The following is a 25,426-nucleotide window of genomic DNA, read 5'->3' on the forward strand; positions in this document are numbered from 1 at the left end:
CATATTTTCTATAAAAATCTAAAATACATGTTTGAATAAAAAAAAACATGGAGGATAAATACGCCTTTAGTATGGAATTAAATAGCAAGCACTTTGAGTGTCTTGTTCATCATATTTATATTCATATAAAAGCAACAGAACTGAAATGATATCATGTTTATCAGCAGCACAGCATATGAGTGAGAATAACGCGATATCTGCCTTTGATCTCGTTCTGCTTCGAGAGGGCAGAACTGTCCGTCTTGACTGCGCTTATTTCACTCCTCCTCTCACTGCAGCCGCCTACTCTCGCCTACATTTCAGGCGAGGCGAGGCGCATCTCAAACAAGCCTATTATTTCCCTCCTCTCGCGATTCTCACTCCAGTCCAGCGGGTGGCGCTAAAACACATACGATTGTTTGTCAAAAAATTAAACAAACAGAGGAAGAAGTTTAGTTTCACCGCGCTCTCTGTTGTTTTGTGATGCTGTTTTAAAACAATCTGTTACAGTCGTGACTAAGTGTTGAAGCAGGAATATCAGCTGAACTAAGATCTGCTGCTGTGAAGATGGTGTTTGTTAAAGAAGAGAGTAAGGAGGACAAGAGTGAACCAGAAACCTGGAGAATAAAACATGAGGAACAAGGAGGTTGGTCTTTTATTCTTCATTCATCTCGAATTGTAAAAAATTAAGGGGGATGGTAGGTTGGAGGATCCTGTGATTACAAAATTGGCTTAATTTTTAAACCTTTTTATATAACAAAAAAAAAATATTTTATTAAATAAATGGTTTATGAGCGGTTTGTTTGTTTTTTTGGTGAGGGGGAGTCCTCACAATCTAGGTTAAACCAATGCACACACACACACACACACACACATACAATCTCTGTGTGTCTGTGTGCTAAATGGGTGTGTGATGTTAACATAAATTATGTATTTTTTCATATATATATACTGTATATACAGTTTATATTTAAAGGGGTGGTTTACTGCGATTTCACTTTTTTGATTTTAAATAGTGTGTAATGTTGCTGTTGTTGCATGAACAGTATCTGCAAAGTTGCTGCGCTGAAAGTTCAACGTAAGCGGAGATATCGTCTTTTAAAAATCAGGAAGTTTAATGCCTACAAAAACGACTCATATGGGACTACAATGAGATACTTCCCAGGTTGCATACGTAAAAAAACCCATAAATTTGCATCAAACCCCTCCCTCCAGAACATGCCAAAAAGGGGGCAAGGCCATGTTCTGCAGCTTTGACGAAGAGGAAGAGTTATAGTGGAGAGTTGTAGCCATGCCGACGAAACTGTTATTTTCACCCAGCTGTCAGGTCTGTGTTCGGGCTTCCTACGGATGCTGTAGTTCGTCAACAATGGTTAAAATTTATGTTTGATTATGTTCCTGACAATTACAATCCTAATTTAGCTCTCTGTGCTGCGCATTTTACGGAAGACAGCTTCCAGAATCTACACGAGTTCAGTGCCGGATTCACACAGAAACTATTACTAAAACATGGAGCAGTTCCAACTTTAAAACCAGAGGCAGCAGTTGTTGGGCCACAACCTGTAAGTAAGATGTCATAATTTAAATGTATTTGCATGTATAATTTCAGACGTAATATTTTAGTTTTATCAAGGATGTAAACAAATGCCAACGCTGGCTTTAGTAGCCAGTTAGTTAAATGCTATTTTGTGTGTCTATGACAAACGTGTACAAACATTTTGGACCCGAATTTGTAATTATGTACTAATTTTGTAAATGTATTTTCCATGTATACTTTATGGCGTAATTTTTCAATTTGATCAAGAACATAAACACAAGCCAACGCTGTTTGGTTATAGTAGCCAGTTCGATGCTATTTTGTGTGTATAAGACCAACGTGTACGAACTTCAAAAAATGATATGTAATCACAACAGCAAACTTCCGTTCAGAAACGTTTTTGCGTGCTTGCGGAAGTTCTGCTTGACTCTCTTCATTACCGCTTTCTGGGTCTGATTCTGGCTCAAACTGATACGGCAATATTGACACCATTATTTACATCACCAATCTGAGCCCATCGCCTGTTTCTGAGGGAGTGGTTTCATAGAATCAGGAAGTCAACCGGTCGTTCAAATGACAGAGGAGAAAGTGGCTTACAATAAAGGAGAAATATACAGGGGTGCAAACTTGTCACCTTTTGGCGAAATTCGCCGTTTTCACGTTGAAATAGGTAATTCACGTGAATCGTGTAGATCTGTAAAAAAAAAAAAAAAAAAAATGGGGGGGGGGGTCGTATCTGCGAGTCATCTGTGTCACGTCACCTGTAGCGTTTTTTGCCGTTGGCAAAGGAATGGACCCGCCCTACTCTGCCTCTGATTGGCTTACCTTAATGTCCTTTCCCTCAACCAACCAATCTCACTCCTGAAGCCTATCTTTTAGACGCTGCAGGCAACTGTCTATATTCCCAGAGGCTACGTAAAACATGAAGGAACAAGCTAACTGCAAGCAACTTATTTTTGAAGTAATTGGGCTATGCTGGTGGTTAGATTAGCCTGTTTGTAGCTAGCTAAATTAAGTTGCTTGTGTTCCAGTATAAATGGTGATTACTGCGTGAGACAGCGGGGTTTTTTTTTTTTTTTTTTTCGTGAGGCTGCTGTTGCAATAGCTATGAATATTGTAAGTTACTTTATCGCTACTTTAGTTCGCTACCCTTTGCAAACTGCTCCTCAGTCTCGACCTTAACATTTGTCTCGCATATCAGTAAGATATTACTCTGACATGAAGTTGATTTGAGAACTGTTCGACCTACAAGTAAAGCATGCTGTTTAATGTAGAGTAATATTAGTATCACTCAGCTCAAGTGGAGGCAGCGCTAAGTGTCCGTCTGTAACAGCCTGTTTCAAGACGGAGAAACACCTCGCGTTTAGCCCGTCAGCTGCTTCAAAAATTTGAGTGCTGAAATGAAGATTTACAGTAGAGGTCTGCACGGGCTTTAAATTGAAGCCCGAACCAGGCCCGTGCCCAACATCGTCTGACCCGACCCGAATCGAGCGGCAGTTAAAATTTAGAGCCCGAACCCGAATTAAACTAATAGCCAATTTAACAAAACAAACAAACAAAAAAGGATGCTGTATTTCACGATTGCATGCAACGGTCAGTAAGCACATGTCAAGCAACAGATTCATCAAGGCTCGGCCACTTCACAAGGCAAAAGAAAAAAAACATTTAGGCTTACCAGTTATGAAAGTTTATGAACATCAGGTGCAGCGGTCACATAAATTCTGCCGAATTTTTGAATGGTTGTATATGACAAGACGATAATTCTTCCACCGTGCAAATTATGGTAATTTTCGTCAGTTAAGGCTCGTTAGCATTCGGCCTGCTTTAAATCAGACACAGAGATGTAGTGCGGTAAGATCGCGTTTATTTGAATTAATTAATCATTTATTTGAATTGGGGGGAGAGAGAGAGGGAGAGAGGGATAAAAGTTGCGTGTGTGAACCTGCGTCTGCCGGGTGGGGTGGGGGGGTTGTCACCTTTTTCACCCCTGACGAGTTTGCACCCCTGAATATATGAAAAATAAGGCGTTTTTTAACAAACGAAACACGAAGACATGTTATATTGCACCCCATAAACACAATCAAGCGAAGAAAAAAAGCAGTAAACCACCCCTTTAAAAAATAAAATGTATGTTTAATTGCAACAGTAATAAAAAGACATTTATGACATTAAAACAGCGACATCTGCTGACGGACACTGTGCTGCGTTGTCACAGGTAAAGCTGAAGATAATGGGGAAATTATGTCGCTCCCTTTGCCAAGTGCATTCCAAACGACTAAATAATGGCACGCACGTGCCCTGTTCACTCCAAAGTCCCCACTCCAAGGGGATAGGGATGATCACTTTCATTTGGAATTTGCCCCATGAACCGTTCGGTACGAATACACATACCATTACACCCCTATTACTGGTGTTTTCAATTTCACAGTGTCAGCACCTCATCTATGGCAGATTTGACAGCGGCAGAAACAATTCTGTCTAAATCAGTCTGTTGCTCGCTCGAGGCTTGTTTCACTCCGGCCAAAATGGCGCCATCCAGCTTGGCTCGGGAGATGACTCCTTTAAATTTCTTCTAGGGATGAATAAACGATGTGCAAATTCAGCATCGAACTGGGCCTTGTTGACAAAATGTACGTTTGTTTTTTGAAACTTTGTCCATGCTTAGCATGATAATCCAATATGCATATGAGGCCAAAATGTGAACGCAACGCATTTATTTACACATTAAGCTTTTTCCTCTCATATAATCAGAATCAGAATGAGCTTTATTTTACACATACGAGGAATTTGTTTTCATTACAGAAGCTTCCGCAGTGCAACAGAATGACAGTGACAGAACAAAAACACAGATAATAAAAGAAGAATTAAAAAGAACAAGTAAATAAGGAAGAACAATGTACAAATTGGCAATTGTATGTACAGGTATATAACAGCAGACATGTGCAGAAAAACAGACCAGCCCAAAAATGCATATAAGAATAGTGATATTAAAAAGAGCACATTCTATACCCACCATACTAATAAAGCAAACTATGTGCAGAAAAACAGACAAGCCCAAAATAAAAGTACCAAAATACCAAATAAAGTGAAATATTATAATGTATAAACATTATAAACACTATATTCATAGTTCCCCCTCACTCCAAAACAAATCATTTAAATATAAAGGTATGCAGAACAAATCAAGAATGAAAAAATATAAAGCTAAAGAAACCAAAACAAAGCGAAAAGTACTGTTGGGCTCACGTTGGGCGCACTGAGTTATCCGTATTGAGAATGAGAAGTAACCATAGGAACAGATAGCGTATCCTGCTAATATGGTGGCACCTTCCTGAAATGCTATATGGAGTGAAAAGATTGTGACGTAACTCTTCGTAAACAACAAAGTGCAGATGCGATATCATCAAGCAGTATATACTTTTTACTTAAGTACATTAAAAAGCAAGTACTTTTGTACTTTTACTCGAGTAAGATTTAAAAGAAGTACTTCATACTTTTACTGGAGTAATATTTTATTTTACGTATCTGTACTTTTACTCGTGTACTTGACTTGTGTATTTCGTCCACCACTGCCTTTGAGCTGTTGAATAATATAAATGGAGCAGCAAATAAGGGACACTTTTTTTTTTTTCAACATAAGGTATGTTAGATAATGTTGTAGTTAATCAAACATATTTAATAGTTCTCCTTATAGAAACATGGGATTTGTGTGTTTTAAAAATGATATTTTGAAGATCAATTTACCTCATTCATGAAAAGTTTCAGAGAAGTATAATTTATAAAATTGCATCAAAAGGAACAACATTTTCAATAGAAATTGTCTTTACACTATTACACCAGGGTTCACTTTTATGTACTTTCACATTTCTGTTTTTTTTTTCCAAATTACTGTCAAATGAACTGTCTTTGCTTTTATTTTAGACTTTATTGAAGAAAGTGAGGAGAAAGAAGGATTGAGTGAAGTTGAGGAGAAAAATCATGCCGAAATTGGAGAAAAAACTTTGAGTTGTTCTCAAACCAAACAGAAAGATTTAAAGAAAAGAAGAGCCAAGAAATATTTCACCTGCACTTTCACATGCAAATATAATCTTGATGTTCACATGAGAATTCATACGGGAGAGAAACCGTTCACTTGTGATCAATGTGGAAAGAGTTTTGCAGAATCATCAAGCCTTAAGAAACACATGAACATCCACACAAGAGAGAAACTGTACACATGTGATCAGTGCGGTAAAACGTTTTTGAGCGCTTCAAACCGGAGGACACACCTGAAAGTTCATACGAAGGAGAAGCCACATTCATGTCATTTGTGTGGAAAGTGTTTTTCACAGCTAGAACATTTGAAAGTACATCAGAAAATACATACTGCTGTGAGAGAGCACATGTGCTTTGAGTGTGAAAAGACTTTTACTTCAGCGTACTGTTTAAAACTGCATGTGAGGATTCACACTGGAGAGAAACCTTATAAGTGTTCACACTGTGACAAGAGATTTAGTCAGTCAGCAAATCTGAAAACACATAAAAAGATCCACACTGGAGAGAAACCATACACATGTGATCAGTGCGGGAAGAGTTTTGCACTAAAAGGATACCTTACAGAGCATATGAACATTCACACTGGAGAGAAACCGTACAAGTGTTCACACTGCGACAAGAGATTCATTCGGTCAGCACATCTGAAAACACACGAGAGGATTCACACTGGAGAGAAACCTTATAAGTGTTCACACTGTGACAAGAGATTCAGTGATTCAGGAGACCTAAAAAGACACGAGAGGATCCACACTGGATTGAAACCTTTTAAGTGTTCACACTGTGACAAGAGATTCAGTCGGTCAGCAAATCTGAAAACACATGAGAGGATCCACACTGGACAGAAACCGTATCACTGCACTGAATGTGGGAAGCGTTTCATTCAATCATCTTCTCTACACAGGCATACAGAAAACAGTCACAGTAAGTAGATCATCTTCAGATCCAGCACTTTCAGATCTGATGCCGTGTCCTCACCAAATGTGACGTAATAATTCATCAAGCAATAAAATATCATCTGGATAAATCTGTCATTACAAGCGACATGACAAAGAAACATTATCTAAAGTTTCACAGTGAATAAAGTTCATCTTCAAAACCAGCAGATTCAACTGAGATTCAGATCAACTCAATAATGGAGTTCCTCCCCAAAGAACAATTTAAAAAAATTTATTGTTGTATATCATTTTGCTTCATGATATAAATGTCATTGTGCCTTTTATGAGTTTCATATTATGTCCATATAATGTTCAATTGTCATTACTGATAATCAAACAGTAAAGAAAACGAGAAACATCACTCTCTGCTATTGACTGAATGATTTTAGTAGCTTAAATAAGCATTAATCCACCAGTTTATCTGATCCTGACTACAATAATGAGACATTATTTAATTATAAATTAGACTATACTGTTTTTTCATGCCTTCTGATGTTGCTTCACTTGTATATCTTGCCATAAACTTGAAATAAAGATGAAAACACATTTATAATTTGTATTTCGTGATAAAACTGAGCTGTGTTAGGCTATATTGACCCTTTCAGTGGTGAGTTTAAAATATTCTAGCGGTCCCCCCAGAGTGAGTTTTTAAGGCGATCGTTATTTTAGAACGTTTGTCCTTACTGTTTCCATGGCGACGCGTCATGATTGTCACATGACACACCGTGGCCACAATAACACTGTATGGCAAATGGATCGCTTTTATTTAGTTTTTCCTTTTTTATTTAATATATTCACAAACTTGCTTACCATGTCATGGACAATCTGATGTTCCGATTCACAAATGTGTGTAAATGAGTGTGTTTTGTCGTTTAAAAACCTTTATAAATGATCTTGATCGTGATCTGTAATGTGAAATGGGCGCCACCATGTTTGCAGTTCAGAGTCCTGTCAGTTTGATTTATAGCATGTGAATTCATCAATTTCTCCCAAAATACATGCAAGTAAGTGGCCGGTGAACTGGGAGAAGAATAGAGTGAACTTTATAGTTACTTACACTGTGTGTATCTGATATGAATAAAACACATCTGCAAATTACATTTGAATGGATTGTTATTGTGGCTTCCATAGACATCTGCGTGTATTTTACAAGCTCTAAAAGTATTGTTTTACTAGTACTTATGTGTATTTAAATGTCTAAAACCTAAAATATGCATTATGCGGTTAAGAATACTGCATCGTTGTGATAATATGACAATTGCAGTACGTCTCTCTCTGGCTCAGCACCAGTCAACGCACAAAACCACAGTTTGAATTTGGCAGTTATGCGACGTCACCAAACGTTCTGAATCTCATATGTGGGACCGTACCGCTCAAAAGGTTAAATAGGCTACATGTGAGGAATGAAAGTTTGGACGCCACAGATGTTTTTGCGAAGTAGATGGTGGAATTTTCACAAAGAAAACAGTATACTTTAATGAACTGATTCACATAAATACAGCGATCTGACATTAAAGAGCTTGAAAAACATTATTTTAAGACACATAATTTGTGTTTCGCTATAAAACTGACTTTGAAAGCAGAGACTTTGTTTTATATTAAAAGTACCAAAAGCACAAGTCTTATTGCTATTGGGTGGCTGACGTACTACAAATGACGAATGCAATGGAAGACATGAAATATTATTTCCAAGCATACTGTCCCCACGAGTATGGTATGATTTCTGCTAATAATCCCACATATATTTGTAGTGTATTAAAAAAGGGTTAAGTAAGAGAGCTACAGCCAGGAATGTCGATTGAGTGTGTGAGCTGATGTTAAGATAAAAAGTTGTTCCTGTTCAGTCTGTTAATAAATATCATATTCTTGATATTAGCGGTTTCTGCGAGTCCTTAAAATTGACTCTTCCTCATCCTAGTAAGATGATGCAGCCACTCGGACGCAACAATATTTAAATAGGCCTAATTGCTGTGGCCTGGCAACTTCTCCTGAGTCCCGGTGCTCCCAATCTGGGTCGTTTGCATGCGCAATAGGCTATACTCTCAAAATATTATAACTTTAATTGCTACGATTTAAATTCTCGAAACATTTTGACTTTATTCTCGTAATCGTATAATTTGTAATTTTTTTTAAGTGCCACTAAAACATCGTCATACTTATCAATATTTGCAGAGCTGTTGAAAAAGTCTTGGAGGCTTCTGCGGAACCCGACGCAACTGAGTACGGCGTGGGACAAGATTTGATGGTTGAATGCGGGTGCGGGCGGTAAGATCCTTGTGTGTGGGTTGCGGGAGAATACAATTATTTGCGGGACTCCTGCAAAATGGAAATATCTTAATTAAATGACTAAAAACAAATAAACTATTGTAACAGTTGCCTTCTGTTACAAGGTTTATTTTGGGTGCTATGCTCATCCTGACCTTTAGGTGGCACCTGTGGCCTCACCTTTTCTGTATAAAACAGGAAGTAGTAGAGTAAGAAGCAGATTCAGTTTGAATCCCTCATGACTTCATGGTTGTACAAACAATCCTGGTTGGAGAAACATTTAGTTTTCTGCTCCACCGTACGTTTACTGTTCTATTTTGTGTATTATGTTTGTTTAGTTACTATATGGAGTTTGATAAGTTGTTATCTTTTGTAGAGGATTTTTGTTTGTCCGAATTCATGCTCACCCAGAGCATGTTCATGGCAATGAAGAATGGATTAACAATTTTGGTGCTCCTTTGAGTGCATGATTGCACCTGTCCAAGGATTTTACCCAAAGCTTCCCGGCCTACTTCAGCAAGGATTTTACATCTATTGTCTCATCAACAGATGAGACTGTTAAACTACTTATGAACTGCACTACTTTGCAAGACCTTTACAAAACCTCATCCGCATATGTGGACATTTTGTATTTGAAACCCTACTCATCTATTCTGGACATTGTGGTTTACTTTTGTTTTGTGACTTTGCTGGGGTAATTTGTGTATTTGGGAGCATGTAGTATGGGGTTTGTGAATATTTAGTGTAGCTAGTTTAATACAGTTTGGAAAAGGGATATCCATTGTCTTTTGTTTTTTTTTTTAGCATTAATCCAAAACTTGATTATACTGTAACCTATAGGACCTCTTGCAAAAATGATTCCCCCTCTTACCTGTAACAGGCCGGTTTAAAATAGGCGGGACAGTTATACTATTATTGTGGATGCTGTGGTCATTAAAGATGAGTAAAGACTAAACACCAACCTCCTTGTTTCTTCTGTTTTATTCTCTAGGTTTCTGGTTCCTCGTGTTTTATTCTCCAGGTTTTGTGGTGGCTTTTGCCGCTGCTGTGAGGAATCATTCTCAAAGTCTTGGGGTTTTGATGCGAGAAGAGAGACTTTATTGTCATCAGGGACAATAAGGCCGAGAAAACTCTGCAGAGCAATCTCCAGAATCTTTTTCTGTACCCTCTTTTATACAGTTTTTTCTCTAGGAGTGTTCAATACATTGTATACATGTTTGTTATGGGATCACGATGCAGTCAGGAGGCCTTCGTTTTATGTTCCGTGACAGTAAGGGTCCCATTATATGTTTTGCCTAAAGGAAAAACAGGACAAGCAGCTTCACCCTATGTCTGCACTTCTCATACAGATTTCTGCAGGCAAATACACATGATTATAATAGTAGAATAAGTTGATGCATAAATGGCTATAGTCACATTGATTATACTCGTATAATTCATATTTTGATTAATAAAACTCTTCGTCAGTTTCTAGTTCCTTGTGTTTTATTCTCCAGGGTTCTGGTTCACTCTCTTCTTTAACAAACAGCATCTTCACAGCAGCAGATCTCAGTTCAGCTGATCCTCCTCCAGATATTCCTGCTTCAACACTTAGTCACGACTGTGAGGATGAGAATATTACAGTTATTCATTGACCTGATTCAGAAACTGTACTTCTCTATTTACAGAAACATTTCTAACAGATTATATTAAAACAGCATCATGACAAAACTACAAAGAGCAAGGTGAAATTAAACTTCTTCCTCTGAGGTTTGATGGTGTTTGGCAAACAAATGTATGTTTTAGCGCCACCCGCTGGACTGGAGTGAAGCGGAGAGGAGGGAAAATAATACGGGGAAAATTACTTTGAGCATCTATAAGGTGCGCTCATTTGTTTTCCTTTGAAAAAGCCGATCTGCACAAATAAATAAATTATAGACTCGCATGGTATTTGATCAACACCAACAGTCTTCATGAGTGAGAGGATTGGTAGAGGAAAATGAGTGAAGTCAAATATTTCAATGAAAATCACACAAGGTTCCCTAATGGTTATTTTAGGTTATCGTTTTTGCAGCGTTGCGTATTAATTTTATTAATATTTATCTATATTAACTTTTGTGTACAGACCACGTCTCACGTGGCTCATTATAGGCTCAGCGTAAAGTTTCTATTCAGGGACACTTGTGAAATATTTTGGAGCCCCCTCCAGCACTGAAGGTGAAAAAACCAATTCCTCAGCCACACATTTGTCTGAGCCTGAGGACGAGGAAGACACATTTTCTTCCACGTCTCTCACTCCACCCCAGCAGGATTCATCAGGTGTGTTTGTGCATATAATCTATATTAAGTTATAATAATTAATATAAACTTTGCAAAAGAGAAACATAAATAAATTCACTGCTCCAGTTTCCATAAGTAACACTGATGATTTTTTATTTTTTTTTATTACTCGGTATGCGTGATGTTCCGCCACTATAAATGCTGAATAACATAAGCTAATGTCTAATTAACATAAGCTAATGCCATATGCTTTCCATTAGAAATACCTGTAGCAGCATCCTCTCCAAATCCTGCTGCTGATGATGAACCATTACCCTTCAGTTCTGACGGACAGAATTCAGACACTACTAGTTTACAGAGGATCAAATGAAGTACCAAGGAATGAGAGTGATGGAAGAAGTTGCCACCAAAGACCTTGAAAAAAAATCCCTAGAACTTAGTTGGTGTATTCAGAGAGAATACATTCTGCTGCAAACTCTTTTCAAAGAAGAACATACATTTAACAAACTCTAGCCATTAGAATTCTGGCACTGAGGAGACAAACAGAAAAACTGTATTCTCCATCTAATAGAAATTTCCTCATAGAGGTTGAACTGATGGCACAGTTTGATCCAGTCCTGAAAGGGACCTCTAGTCGATTGCAATATCAGCCACAGCTGTCAGTTGCGATCAGAATTGTGTCATTACTTTATCATCCTACACAAACCATACACCTTGTTCTCAGCCTCCACACAGCACTGGGCCATCCTGAAAACAACAACAACAACAACAACAAAAACATCTCCTTGAAGATGTGGATGTTTCAGCATCTGTTCAGTGGTGCGGTGTGACATCTTGAGCCAGATATATGTGAGTAAACTGATGCAGTCTCCAGTATGCATGCGGATCCTGCAGTCATTCTGCTCATATTTCTGAGAGTTCCCTTTCATGAATAAACATCAGCAGCTCAAGCAGGGTTATGGTCCTCGATGGCAAGTCAGGCAAGTCCTTTAGTTCCTGTGCAAGCTCTTTGCCATCCAAGTCTGAGAGTCCTTTATAGTGCAGTGCCTCACATTGTTCTGTCAGCTCCTCATGTGAGAGTCTTTTAAAGGGCTGAGGTCCACAAAGCTGCACTTTTCATGCAAATCATTTGATGAATCTTTAAGTCATGCCCTGAAGAAGCTGGAGGTCACATTTTTCAGTGTTGATGCTGTTGATGTTTACCTCAGCCCTTCAGGAAATATTGTACACATTGGAAAAAGTGGGAAAGAAGTTTGGAGTCCTGTCAATATTCAAATTTGTGGACTGCTCTCAGAATTAGTCTGACTCTCCCAGTGACTGTAGCTGAAGCAGAGAGGAGCTTCTCAAAGCTAAAGCTTATCAGATCTTGCCAGAGGTCCACCATGTCACAAGAACGTCTCAGTGGCCTTGCTGTCATCTGTATTAACCATGCAGTTGCTGGCCAGATTTGTTATTGGGTGCTCTCACCCAGGAGCGCAATAAAAGCTAGAACCTCCTCTGATTACGTGAAACAAATTATGTTTTGTTGTATATGGTTTTGCTTCTAAATAGTGAACATATTTTAACCACTGATTCTATGTAATTTAACAATGATTACTCACAAATAAAACTGTATGCAGTTAAATAATTACAATCAGTGATCCACAATAACTACATACAATTATAACTGAAGAGTTCCAATGCAAAAGCCTCTAAAAGCCAACTTGGTCAAAAATGAGATAACGATACTGAGTGAATGCTCTCCACACATAGTAGATGTTCATCAAGTACTTTCACTTCAAATGCCCTAAATCCCGGCCTCAACCCATTCAGAAGTACCAGCACTTACATAGAAACCTATACATAGTAGCCAGAAAGAAAGGCTAATTTTAAAGAAAAACGTCAGACATACTTAAATGCTTTTGCATCTGAACTCAATTATATAACTTCATTTTATTTAACAGTATGGCATTACACAGTACATAAATTAGTACAACAGTTAACAATAGTAAATTCAGTAAATGTTCTGCAGTGAGAAAGGTTGTTTTCTCTGTGGCAGTGGCTGTGAAGTGAGCCGAAGCTCTCAAACTCCGCTCCTGGAGATACAACACTCAAAACCTGGCGTCTCGTGTGGAGCTGATGAATGAATTAATTTCTCATGTACAAACTGATGAGGTTGTGGGTCAGTTTGGAGGACACATGAAAATGTTTGTTTTAGTAAACTTCACCAAACCCACACAAAAAAATCAAAGAATCGTGTAAAACCCAGTAAACCTTGAGATTAGAATAAAATACATGGATATAATAACAAAATTAACTAAACTAAACAACAATTTTCTTTTAAAAAAAAAATAATTTCATTTAGTATTTTCATTTCATTGACAGTTTTAATAAACATGGACTTTACTTTCTTTAAAAAGGCTTATTTCTACTATTGCAGGCTCATTTCGTAAATGTAAGGTATTCATTTAAATGACATACAAGCGCAAACTGGGTGCTTAATGCTAATTTGCCACATTTGCAACATCAGGTGATTATGTTCACCCATCTATGCAAATGTATTTTTATGTATAGAGACAAAAGAATGAGGTTAATCACTGTGTTTATAGTGATTGTCTCATCAACACAAAACAACTTCAAGCAAATAGTGTCACATCATATCTAAATGAATTCTAATTTTTTTTCAAACTAGGAGTAATGGTCCTCTAAAACCAGGTCCTTCATTTCCATTAAAGTTAAATTACTGAACCTGCACATAGGAGCAGATTTTGTGTTTTTGTATGTTCGTGTGATCATGTTGCTGTTAATGAATGTGATCTGTGAGGGGAATGGATGAGAACCGATACCAAGTTTTGCTGCTGCAATTTTTTATTTATAACGTTTTTTTTTTCTCTCTCTGACATTTATCTTTGGCAGATCAAATTTACTATAGTTACTTTCCATGGTTAAAATTAAGAACAGATACTGCTAAATACTTCATATAAAATGAGCCACATAGGACAGTTTAAATAAATATGAAGAGATTTATAATATGGAAACATTAAAATTCTGCTTTGTGGTACTCTTTCTGTTTAAAGAAGATTGTATGATCACTGTCCGTTTCTGCACATATAAAACTATAACATATTCATTACTTTATTGCTCTGAATGTAATTATTGGAATCAAACTATATTTAGATATTGTGTTCTCCAGTGTAGTTATTCACCTGTAGTTGTTTTTGGCAAATCTGCTTCTTCCTCACAGAAATTCATGTTCAGTGAAGCTCCTCCCACAACAATCACACTTTCAGCAGTTCACCAATAAATGCTGGAATATTCCCATCAGTTTACAAGTGAAGACGATCATCAGGAAGAGCTGAAATCTGAGTTTATTAAAGAGGACAGAGAGAAGATGAGAGATCCAGAACCCTGCAGAATCAAACACACTGAAGATACTGAACAACAAACAGGTTGGTGTTTATTCTTCATTCATGAAGCCGTCGGATAAAGTTTAATTTAACAAGTTTGTTTTACACTTTGAGCGAATTACTTTGAAATTAAACAATGTTAGAAAGTGTTCAAATGCTAATACTTTTGTTCTAATATAAACAATTGTGTATTTGTGTATGACTGTTAAATAAAGTTATTTTCTGAATTAAATTTTCTTGTGACGTATACACATGATTTGGACAAGATTAGGCTGGGGCTAAGTTTTGGGGTTTCTGGTTAAAGGCTGGTGTTGATGTGGTTTGCTTACGGCTGAGAATCTGTACCAATAATAAAACCTGTTCTGGCCCACTTCAGGGCCAGTTATAAGTTATTAACTGCTCAGACTTGGCCCAGTTATGACACATGTATAGCCCCTGTCTGTAATTCAGATTAGGGCCACTCCAGGGCCGTCATTTGTTGCAGTATGTGGGCCGAAAGAAAAGTGGTTGTGTGGACCAGAGCTGGGCCAGAAAACAATTGATATGTGGGTGTGTCGTTTTAAATTTGAAAGGACAAATACACAAAGATATCCTACATCAAAATATCCTTCTAAACACTGTCGGTTATGTCTTAAGTCCCAAATATTTAGACAGACACTAGTCTGTTAGTTACATTTCTTTATTTTTTATTATTATTTATTATTATTTATCTATTATTACTTTTAATTAGGTTATATCTTATCATTTTCACATGTTTTTCTTTATCTTCATTTCCATATTTACATGCTGCTACTTTGTGTGATTTTCAATGAAATATTTGACCAATTCCTTTTAATCCTCACTCATGAAGATTGTTGATGCTGATCAAATACCATGTGAGACTAATTTTTATTAATTTTCGTTTATTTGTGAAGATTGGCTTTTTGTAAAGAAAAACAAAAAACAGATCACCTTGTAGAAGCACGAGTAATTTCTCCCGTAGTATTTCTCTCCTCGCGCCGCTTCTCTCCAGTCCAGCGGGAGGCGCTAAAACACATACCTTTGTTTGCCAAACACCATTAAACCTCAGAGGAAGAAGTTCAGTTTCACCGCGCTCTAATGCTGTTTTAATGCAAACTGTTAGAAACGTTGTTTCTGTAAATATAAAAATACAGTTTTTGAATCAGGTCAGTAATAACTGTAATATTCTCATCCTCACAGTTGTGACTAAGTGTTGAAGCAGGAATATCTGGAGGAGGATCAGCTGAACTGCGATCTGCTGCTGTGAAGATGGTGTTTGTTAAAGAGGAGAGTGAGGAGAACATGATTGAACCAGAAACCTGGAGAATAAAACAAGAGGAACCAGAACCCTGGGGAATAAAACAGGAGGAACCAGAAACCTGCAGAATAAAACAGGAGGAACCAGAACCCTGGGGAATAAAACAGGAGGAACCAGAAACCTGCAGAATAAAACAGGAGGAACCAGAACCCTGGGGAATAAAACAGGAGGAACCAGAACCCTGGAGAATAAAACAGGAGGAACCAGAACCCTGTAGAATAAAACAGGAGGAACCAGAAACCTGGAGAATAAAACATGAGGAACAAGGAGGTTGGTGTTTATTCTTCATTCATATTTAATGACTGTTTGTGGTACATTAGGCTTACACAGCTTTAACCCTCTGGGGTCTGAGGAGTTTTGGGGCCCTGAAATTATTATTATTTATTTTTTCAGTATTTAAAAAAAAATAATTATAATAATACTATCTATATCTATCTATATATTATATATATATTAATGGCTTAAGGGTGATTACACTGTATTCAGAACAAACTGTGCTACAGTAATATATGAGCAGCATGAATGTAACCTACATGTTTGTGTTTTTGAGAAAACAACATTTGAACATTCAGATTAATGACATTACTTAATAACTTTAGCTTTAATTAAATCGGCACATGATGTGTTAAAGGTAATTTAAAGTTATCATTGTGTTAAATTAGAAAATCACTGAATAGACATTACAAAAAAAGTAGTTTTAGAAAGAAATGTTAATTCAACACAACAATACAGATAAATACTGAAATGTGAAATTATTTATTTTTAAAAGAAACGATGCTCTAAATATAAAAGAAGAAGTGTCACTAGGTGGTGGCAGATCACTGTCTTAAGTCATTCAGTCTTTCATTCAATCGATTTGTTCAAACGGCTGATTAATTCAGAAACGAAGTAAGTGACTGGCTTTTTAAATTGCTCAATGAATCATTGACTCACTCAATTAGTTTAAAAACGTGGATTCATTCAGTAAAGAAACACCGCTGAGTGTTGATCTCAACAGTTCTCCTATGGCTTTATTTTCGTTGGCAAAATTAATGTGTCTAAAATGTAATTATTTGCACATTTACCTAATCTTCATTTTTAAGCTAAAACTTTTTTTCTAATTTTTATTTCTACCAGCCAATGATGATTCTGAAAGAAAACACGCAGTGTTTGTTATAGTAACACATGCAACTTTCTCGCGCATCTGACTGACAAAACCGGGCGCTTGTATTTCAGCATTGCTGTTAATGTTATGGTTATTTTAGCAAGTAGTTTGCCTCATTAAATTAAGTTCAAAACAAGAGGGTAAACTTTGTCACTCGACTTAATCTGCACATGCATTTTAGAAGGTGTTCTTTCTCTGTCCAAGCAGTAAATGCAAATGTCTCTGAAATGGCGCTTTTCCACTGCATGGAATTCCGCCCACTCTAAAGCGGTACTAAACTGCAGTGGAAACGCAAACCGAGCCGAACTGAGCCGTGCCGAGCTGAGTTGTACCACACAGTGGAAAAGCACCAAAAGAGCACATTTCAGGAGCTGACAAAATTACATTTTAAGATCAATCAGAGCTATAGAAATGCATCTTAATATTTACAAGTAAATCTCCATTAGGGCTGCACGATAAATTGCGATAAATCACAATCGATATTAGGCGAAAGCTGCGATATTCATGCGTGCATCTTGTCAGTGAAGCACGGTTCTGTGATCTGTAGTAAATCTCCATCCGAAAAACTCCAAATACGCCCCGCAGAAGAAACCCAGGTAATCACTATTGTTGCAACTGATTAAACTGCTTTCATTGATTCAACGTGACTAATAAACAAATGGCTACAACAACATATGTTTTATCCGAGTTCTTCTTATTATGATTTTCCTTATAATAAAGTATATAATAATGCAATGCCTTTATCACTGCTTAGAATACTATGAAATATGTTGCATGCCTTATTCTGTGTGAGAAGCCACATCATCTCACAGAAGGATTCATTTCAAACACTCAGCTGACGTTATGAAGTGAGTTTGGAGTAAAAACATGTTATTAAATGTGGAATTTCACATGCTTTCAGATGGAGCAGCATTTACTACACAGAACCGTAGTTCACTGAGAAGCTACGCGAACAACTTTATTATCGCAGCGCGATTTCATAATATCGATGATATCATCTGCACCGATAATCCTCTCAGCAGTCCTGACTGTCCGTTGTAGTCTTCTGATGTCTGTTTTGGTAGCTGAAACAAACCAAACAGTTATAGATGAACACAGGACAGACTCGATGATGGCAGAGTAGAACTGTTTCAGCAGCTCCTGTGGCAGGTTGAACTTTCTATAGCCTTTTTCGCAATAGAGTCAATGTGATTGTCCCACTTCAGGTCCTGGGAGATGGTGGTTCCCAGGAACCTGAATGACTCTACTGCAGCCACAGTGCTGTCCATGATGGTGAGTTGGGGCAGTGCAGGGGGGTTCCTCCTGAAGTCCACGATCATCTCCACAGTTTTGAGAGTGTTTAGCTCTAGGTTGTTAAGACTGCACCAGACAGCCAGCTGCTCAACCTCCTGTCTGTAAGCAGAATCGTCTCTGTCCTTGATGAGGCCGATGATGGTAGTGTCATCCGCAAACTTCAGGAGCTTGACAAGAGGGGTCCTTTAAAGTGCAGTCATTGGTGTAGAGGGAGAATAGCAGTGGGGAGAGAACGCAACCCTGAGGGGCACCAGTGCTGATGGTCAGAGTTCTGGATGTGAGTTTATTAATGATATTAATGCCATCTTGTGCTTGTAATTCTGGCTAAAACTAGAGCTAAAACGTTAAAGTTAGTGAGTCTATGCTAACATACAAACCTAAATAGCAAACTATTCTCACATCATGTACAGTGTAGGTCAAAAACACATAGAAGGTCTAATGGTACATTTCAGTGAGCGTGTTTACATGCATGTTCTTAAGCCAATTATGCTTAATAAACCGAAAGTGCATGTGGTCATGTAAACGCAGTAACCCGTTTTCTTTTATCGGAGTAAGGTCATTTAACTGCATGAGAGGATAATATATGAGCTGTAAGTTTCCCACTGACATGTTGCAAGCTTAATTTAACATCACAACTGACAAATGTATGGAATACGCAAATTAATACATTTTGACATCACTACAGGGAAATAACTTGATTTATTAGTGAAGTCATGTAAACGCAGTTACTTGCGTTGTCAGGTTACTGATGTGCATGTAAACGGCAAAAACTGGTTATTTTAATAAGCTGATATTTGTGAGTTATCAGTTTACTGATGTGCATGTAATCGTGCTCAGTGACTCTCCATATTAAACTGGTTAAATGTAAATTAATTTAATCTTACACTGTGGTACATGAACAGTGTTAATCCGGCATGTTGTCATTGCGATCATGACGGCCATAACATGAGACTTCTTGAGGCTGTTTTTACATATTTATTTTAAAATCTTTTATAAATCCCTCCATGGCATATTTAAAACTCACAGTTGAATAATGGTTGCTCTGTGTCCAAAATTTATCAAAAACATCTTGGGACAAGGTTTTCACACTGAGACATTAAAGGGATAGTTCACCCAAAAATGAAAATTCTGTCATTAATTACTCACCCTGATGTTGTTTCAAACCCGTAAGAGCTCCGTTCATCTTCAGAACACAAATTAAGATATTTTTGATGATATCCAAGAGCTCTCAGACTCATCCATAGACAGCAAGGGTCCTTACACGATCAAGGTCCAGAAAAGTATCAAGTTGATCGACAAAGTAGTCCATGTGACATCAGTCTGTCAAACTGTAATTTTACAAAGCCACGAGAATACTTTTTGCGCAAAGAAAACAAAAATAACAATTTTCATGTACTGTAGTGAACGCGTGTCCACAAGAGAAACAGTAGAGATGAAAATGTAGAATAAAATCCTTATATTTGTTTTCTTTGCGCAAAAATTATTCTCGTGGCTTTGTAAAATTACAGTTGACAGACTGATAATAGGTGAGCACCAGCCAATGAGATTGACGTTTGCGCATTAGCTCCGCCCACTACCGGAAAACCAGTAAAAGTTCTAACCAGAAAAGTTCCAACTGGTAAAACAAACAGTTCTTAAAAGCTGAAGAATTCCAAAGGAACTCCATTATTTTGACAGGAAAATACAACAAAGAATATCGTTTACATGTAGCGCGTCCATTCTGCATGGTATGTAAGACTCTCTTGCTCTCTCTCTCTCTCTCTGCCTGTGAGAAAAAAGCAAAGTGACAGCGAGTTGTGCGCCTTCACACTGGAGTTTACAGTACGTCAAATACAGGTGCGTTGCGCATCCATTTAGATGAACTGAAAAATAGCACAGATCGCTTGACGGAAAGTGAAACTCTCAAGCGCTCAGTCAGAGTGTTCAGCGAGTGAAAATATATCTGTGCTAAACTTATACATAGCCTCCAACTCACACACTGGCGAGTAAAATCTGAGCATTTATTATCCGGTGGCTAATATTGATTTCTGATTTGCAGCGTTAAGCAAAGCTAGCGGGCATAACAATAGGTCTTGTTTAAGAAAATGGTAAAAGATCGGTACATGGGTTCAAGTACAACCCTACTTTCAAGTATTCCACACAGCTGTTTCCAGCACTTTAAAACTCTAAAAATGATCTAATTGGACAAAACACAATGTATATCAATGTACTGTTCTCCATATACGTCCTGTGTATACTTCAACAGAAAGTTAAACTCCCCCTCATCAACGTCACAGACACGGAATGTCCTTTTGCATACTTTAATAAGGGTAGAGTAAAACTATGAAATAAAAAGAAAACAATAAACAATATGAATTGACATTCACAATGTGTACATAAAGGAATACTCCTTACAAATATCTTGTAATCTAGATCTAAGTTTCCTGCTTATCAAATAACACAAAAATTACATTGTCAGCCAAAAGACAATGATTAATGTATCAATGGCTCTCATAATGTATCAATGGCTCTCAGATCTCAAAATACATCTAAGATGCACTCAAATAATAAAAATCACAAAAACTTCAAAACAATCAAATACAATTGAAGGTAATATGAACAATAACAATAAAACATACCGACGAAGCTACCAAAGGCCAAAGATGAATGCAGATGGATACTGGTTCACTGCTTCCTCACTAAAGAATAGAATAGCAGGATGCAGGCACTAATTTCCTTGTTAGTCATCTGATCAGTCACATGATAATGACAGCGTTATTCTCAGAGCAGCCAGCAGGGTTTTTTTTTTAATTGATGTGCATCTGAATTGCACATCAATTAAAATCACTGAAGTTGTCGGTCAGTTCTATATAATGCTATAGAAGAATAATGGTCAGGGGGTGCACATAAGTGGTCCGCAGGTCCACATGCGCGACCAAAATTTGCGTACCGGCATGTTTGACAGCTGTTAATGCACAATTACCATTTTAGATCGACAAACTGTACTGTATAAGATTTCTATTCAAACTGAAAGCACAATCTAGGCTACCGCTGCCGTTTTCAAAGCAAAACTGACATTTCATTCACTGATGCTCTTCCATCAGCAGCGCTAAACCCGGAAGCGCATAATACTTACTAGCTGGCAACCCGCCAAAATAAAAGCTTGCTGATTTTACATTTGAAAATTATGAAAATAAAAATACAAATAATGATAATACAAATATTAACATTTTATTTTTAATTTTACTATAAAATAATTGCATTTGTATGTAATACTGCCTTTTTATTTTAAAATAAAATAGTATTATCACACTTGATTATTTAGTTTATTTTATATATATATAAAAAACGAAATAAAGTGCAATAATTTTATTATCAGTATTATTAATTAATTTTTTTTATAGTTATATTTTATGGGTCACACTACATGCCATAGCCCATGTGAGGACCAAACCAAATCTCCAGGTTCTCATATGAGAACCAGGCTGAAAAACTTATGTGCACCCCTGATAATGGTACATTAAGTAAGAGTAGAATATATAAATTTTCTATATGAAAATTTGATTTTGCATGTTACTGATGTTACTAAAAGTAAATTTTGTATGCTTCCCAACTCAGTGCTTTACTGTCAAATGTGTATTACCAAGAATGTAATATTATTAGTAACTGCATTTATTAAAGCAAAACAGTAGTAATTTTATGATTAAATTATCTTTATTTTTGATACCCCACACACCAGCGCTACCAAACCTGCTTCTGGCGCCACCATCTGTAAACGTTAGTGGCGCTGCTCTCAAACGTTAGTCTGGAGCCCTGCACTGTTAAATCAGGATTCACTTTTTATGTTCACATTTCACCATTTTTATTTTTATTTCAGAGTTGATTGAAGAAAAAGAGAAGAATGAAGAACCAAGTGAAGTTGAGGAGAAAAATCATGTCAAAACTGAAGAAAAATCTTGAGTTGCTCTCAAACCAAACTGAAAGATTTAAAGAAAAGAAGAGCCAAGAAATCTTTCACTTGCACTCAGTGCGGGAAGAGTTTCACACAATCAGCAAACCTTAAGGATCACATGAACATCCACACTGAAGAGGAGCTGCATGCATGTGATCAATGCGGTAAAATGTTTTTATGGGCTTCAGTTCTGAAGAAACACTTGAACGTTCATGCAAAGGAGAAGCCACATTCATGTCTACAAAATTTGAAAGTAGGTCAGAAAATACATACTGCTGTGAGTGAGTACATGTGCTTTGAGTATGAAAAGACTTGTACAAAACTGCATGGGAGGATCCACACTGGAAAAAATCCTTATAAGTGTCCACAATGCAATAAGAGATTCAGCGATTCAGGAGTCCTAAAAAGACATGAGAGGGTCCACACTGGAGAGAAACCTTATAAATGTTCACACTGTGACAAGAGATTCAGTCGGTCAACACATCTGAAAACACATGAGAGGATCCACACTGGAGAGAAACCTTATAAGTGTTCACACTGTGACAAAAGATTCAGTCGGTCAACACATCTGAAAATACATGAGAGGATCCACACTGGATTGAAACCTTATAAGTGTCCACAATGCAATAAGAGATTCAGTGATTCAGGAGTCCTAAAAAAACATGAGAGGATCCACACTGGAGAGAAACCTTATAAGTGTTCACACTGTGACAAGAGATTCAGTCAGTCAGGACAGCTGAAAATACACAATAGGATCCACACTGGAGAGAAACCTTATAAGTGTTCACACTGTGACAAGAGATTCAGTCGTTCAACACATCTGAAAACACATGAGATGGTCCACACTGGAGAGAAACCTTATAAGTGTTCACAGTGTGACACGAGATTCAAAAAGTCAGGAAACCTGAAAACACATGAGAGAATCCACACTGGAGAGAAACCTTATAAGTGTTCACACTGTGACAAGAGATTCAGTCGTTCAGCACATCTGAAAACACATGAGATTGTCCACACTGGAGTGATACCTTATAAGTGTTCACACTGTGACAAGAGATTCAAAAAGTCAGGAGACCTGAAAACACATGAGAGGATCCACACTGGAGAACAACCTTATAAATGTTCACACTGTGACGAGAGATTCAGTGATTCGACACATCTGAAAACACATGAGAGGATCCACACTGGAGAACAACCTTATAAATGTTCCCACTGTGAAAAGAGATTCATTAATTTATCACATCTGAAAAGGCATGAGAGGATCCACACTGGAGAGAAACCTTATAAGTGTTCACACTGTGACAAGAGATTCAGTGATTCAGGACATGTGAAAACACATGAGAGGATCCACACTGGAGTGAAACCTTATAAGTGTTCACACTGTGACAAGAGATTCAGTCGTTCAGGACATCTGAAAACACATGAGATGGTCCACACTGGAGAGAAACCTTATAAGTGTTCACACTGTGACAAGAGATTCAATCGGTCAACACATCTGAAAACACATGAGATGGTCCACACTAGAGAGAAACCTTATAAGTGTTCACACTGTGACAAGAGATTCAAAAAGTCAGGAGACCTGATAACACATGAGAGGATCCACACTGGAGAACAACCTTATAAATGTTCACACTGTGATGAGAGATTCAGTGATTCAGGACTTCTGAAAACACATGAGAGGATCCACACTGGAGAGAAACCGTATCACTGCACTGCATGTGGGAAGTGTTTCAGTCGTTCTTCTGCTCTACACAGTCATACAAAAAAACATTCACAGTGAGGCCCTGTACACACAGACACACATTTAGCTGTATGCGTAAAAATTTTGTATTGTATCGGCGTTTCGTCCAGACGGATCGGGCGTTTTGGGAGCCTGAAACTGGGTCTCAGAGTGGATAAATCTGAAAACAACACCTTTGCGTTTTCGTGTGCACAGCCAATCTGTATATTTTGTGAAACGATGACGTCATCACACCACGTCTTTACCCTAGTCAGACACCGCTACGTCACGTAACAGCAACAACAACAACAATGGTGGACAACATGCTTGTGTTCTTTCTGCAGGAGCTACTGAACCTAAAGTTCATCTTCATCTTCAAAACCAGCAGATTGAACTGTGAGATTCAATCAACTCAAAGATGGAGTTCCTCCCCAAAAGAACAATGATAAAAAGTTTTATTCTTGTATATGAGTTTGTTTCATGATATAAATGATGTAACTGCGTTTTATTATGAGTTTCATATTATGTTCAATTGTCTTATAATGCTAAAAACTTCGTATTTGCGAGTCATCTGTGTCACGTCACCTGTAGCGTTTTTTGCCCCTGTTGGCAAAGGAATGGACTCGCCCTACTCTGCCTCTGATTGGCTTACCTTAATGTTCTTTCCCTCATCCAACCAATCTCACTCCTGAAGTTTTTTTTTTTGCGTGAGGCTGCTGTTGCAATAGCTATGAAGATGGTAAGTTACGTTATCGCTTCATTAGTTCGCTACCCTTTGCAAAATGCTCCTCAGTCTCGACCTTAACATTTGTCTCATATCAGTAAGCTATTACTCTGACATGAAGTCGATTTGAGAACTGTTCGACCTACAAGTAAAGCATAGTGTTTAATGTACAGTAATATTACTATCATTCAGCTCAAGTGGAGGCAGCGCTAAGCTAGGGCTGGACAATAATTCAATATCAATATGTATCGCGATATAATTTTTTTCAAGAACAGTGATATGATTTTTAAACACATTTCCGATATTTTGATATACATTACCAGTGTTTCCCATACATTGATTTATTTGTGGCGTTTGACTTCGTTGAATAAACTTGAGCACTGCACGTTTCAAAAAGCGGGTAATTTATATGAATGTATCTCTGAAGGGAACATACTGTCTTCAGAATAGTTTTGATGTTATTTTCATTTTATCTGATAAAGTAGCGTTCACGAGCGGAGCTGTTTAGATTACAGCCGTTACCGGGGAAACCACTAGTTTTACCGCTCTCAGAGCGCCTCCTACTGGAGAGAATCAGATTCTACTCCACTGTTTTCAACATAATAATAAATGTTTTTTGAGCAGCAAATCAGAATATTAGAATGATTTCTGAAGGATCATGTGACTGGAGTAATGATGCTAAAAATTCAGCTTAGAAATCATAGGAATAACGTGCATTTTAAAATATTTTCAAATAGAAAACAGTTATTTTAAATGTTAGTTTGGTTTGTCACCTTTTTCACCCCTAACGAGTTTGCACCCCTGATACTGTGTAATGAACCTTGGTGCTATATTTTTTGTTGGAAATATGACATGCAGTTTTAATATGATACACACCTGGCCCACCCAGTTTTATGTAGGCCC

The 25,426-nt window shown here is 37.5% G+C and overlaps 1 protein-coding gene across 1 annotated transcript; it reads left to right on the plus strand.

Annotated features, from left to right (window-relative positions):
- The first annotated feature begins 411 nt into the window (after positions 1 to 411).
- On the plus strand, positions 412 to 24,918 carry LOC131539220 (zinc finger protein 91-like). The gene is made up of 4 exons (XM_058773618.1): positions 412 to 625; positions 5,438 to 6,472; positions 17,406 to 17,454; positions 22,080 to 24,918. The coding sequence occupies exons 1-4, from the start codon at positions 547 to 549 to the stop codon at positions 23,857 to 23,859; spliced, it is 2,943 nt and encodes a 980-aa protein (XP_058629601.1). The 5' UTR covers positions 412 to 546; the 3' UTR covers positions 23,860 to 24,918.
- Positions 24,919 to 25,426: the final 508 nt, after the last annotated feature.

This window comes from Onychostoma macrolepis, chromosome 04 (assembly GCF_012432095.1).
Source record: "Onychostoma macrolepis isolate SWU-2019 chromosome 04, ASM1243209v1, whole genome shotgun sequence".
NCBI classification, from domain to species: domain Eukaryota; kingdom Metazoa; phylum Chordata; class Actinopteri; order Cypriniformes; family Cyprinidae; genus Onychostoma; species Onychostoma macrolepis.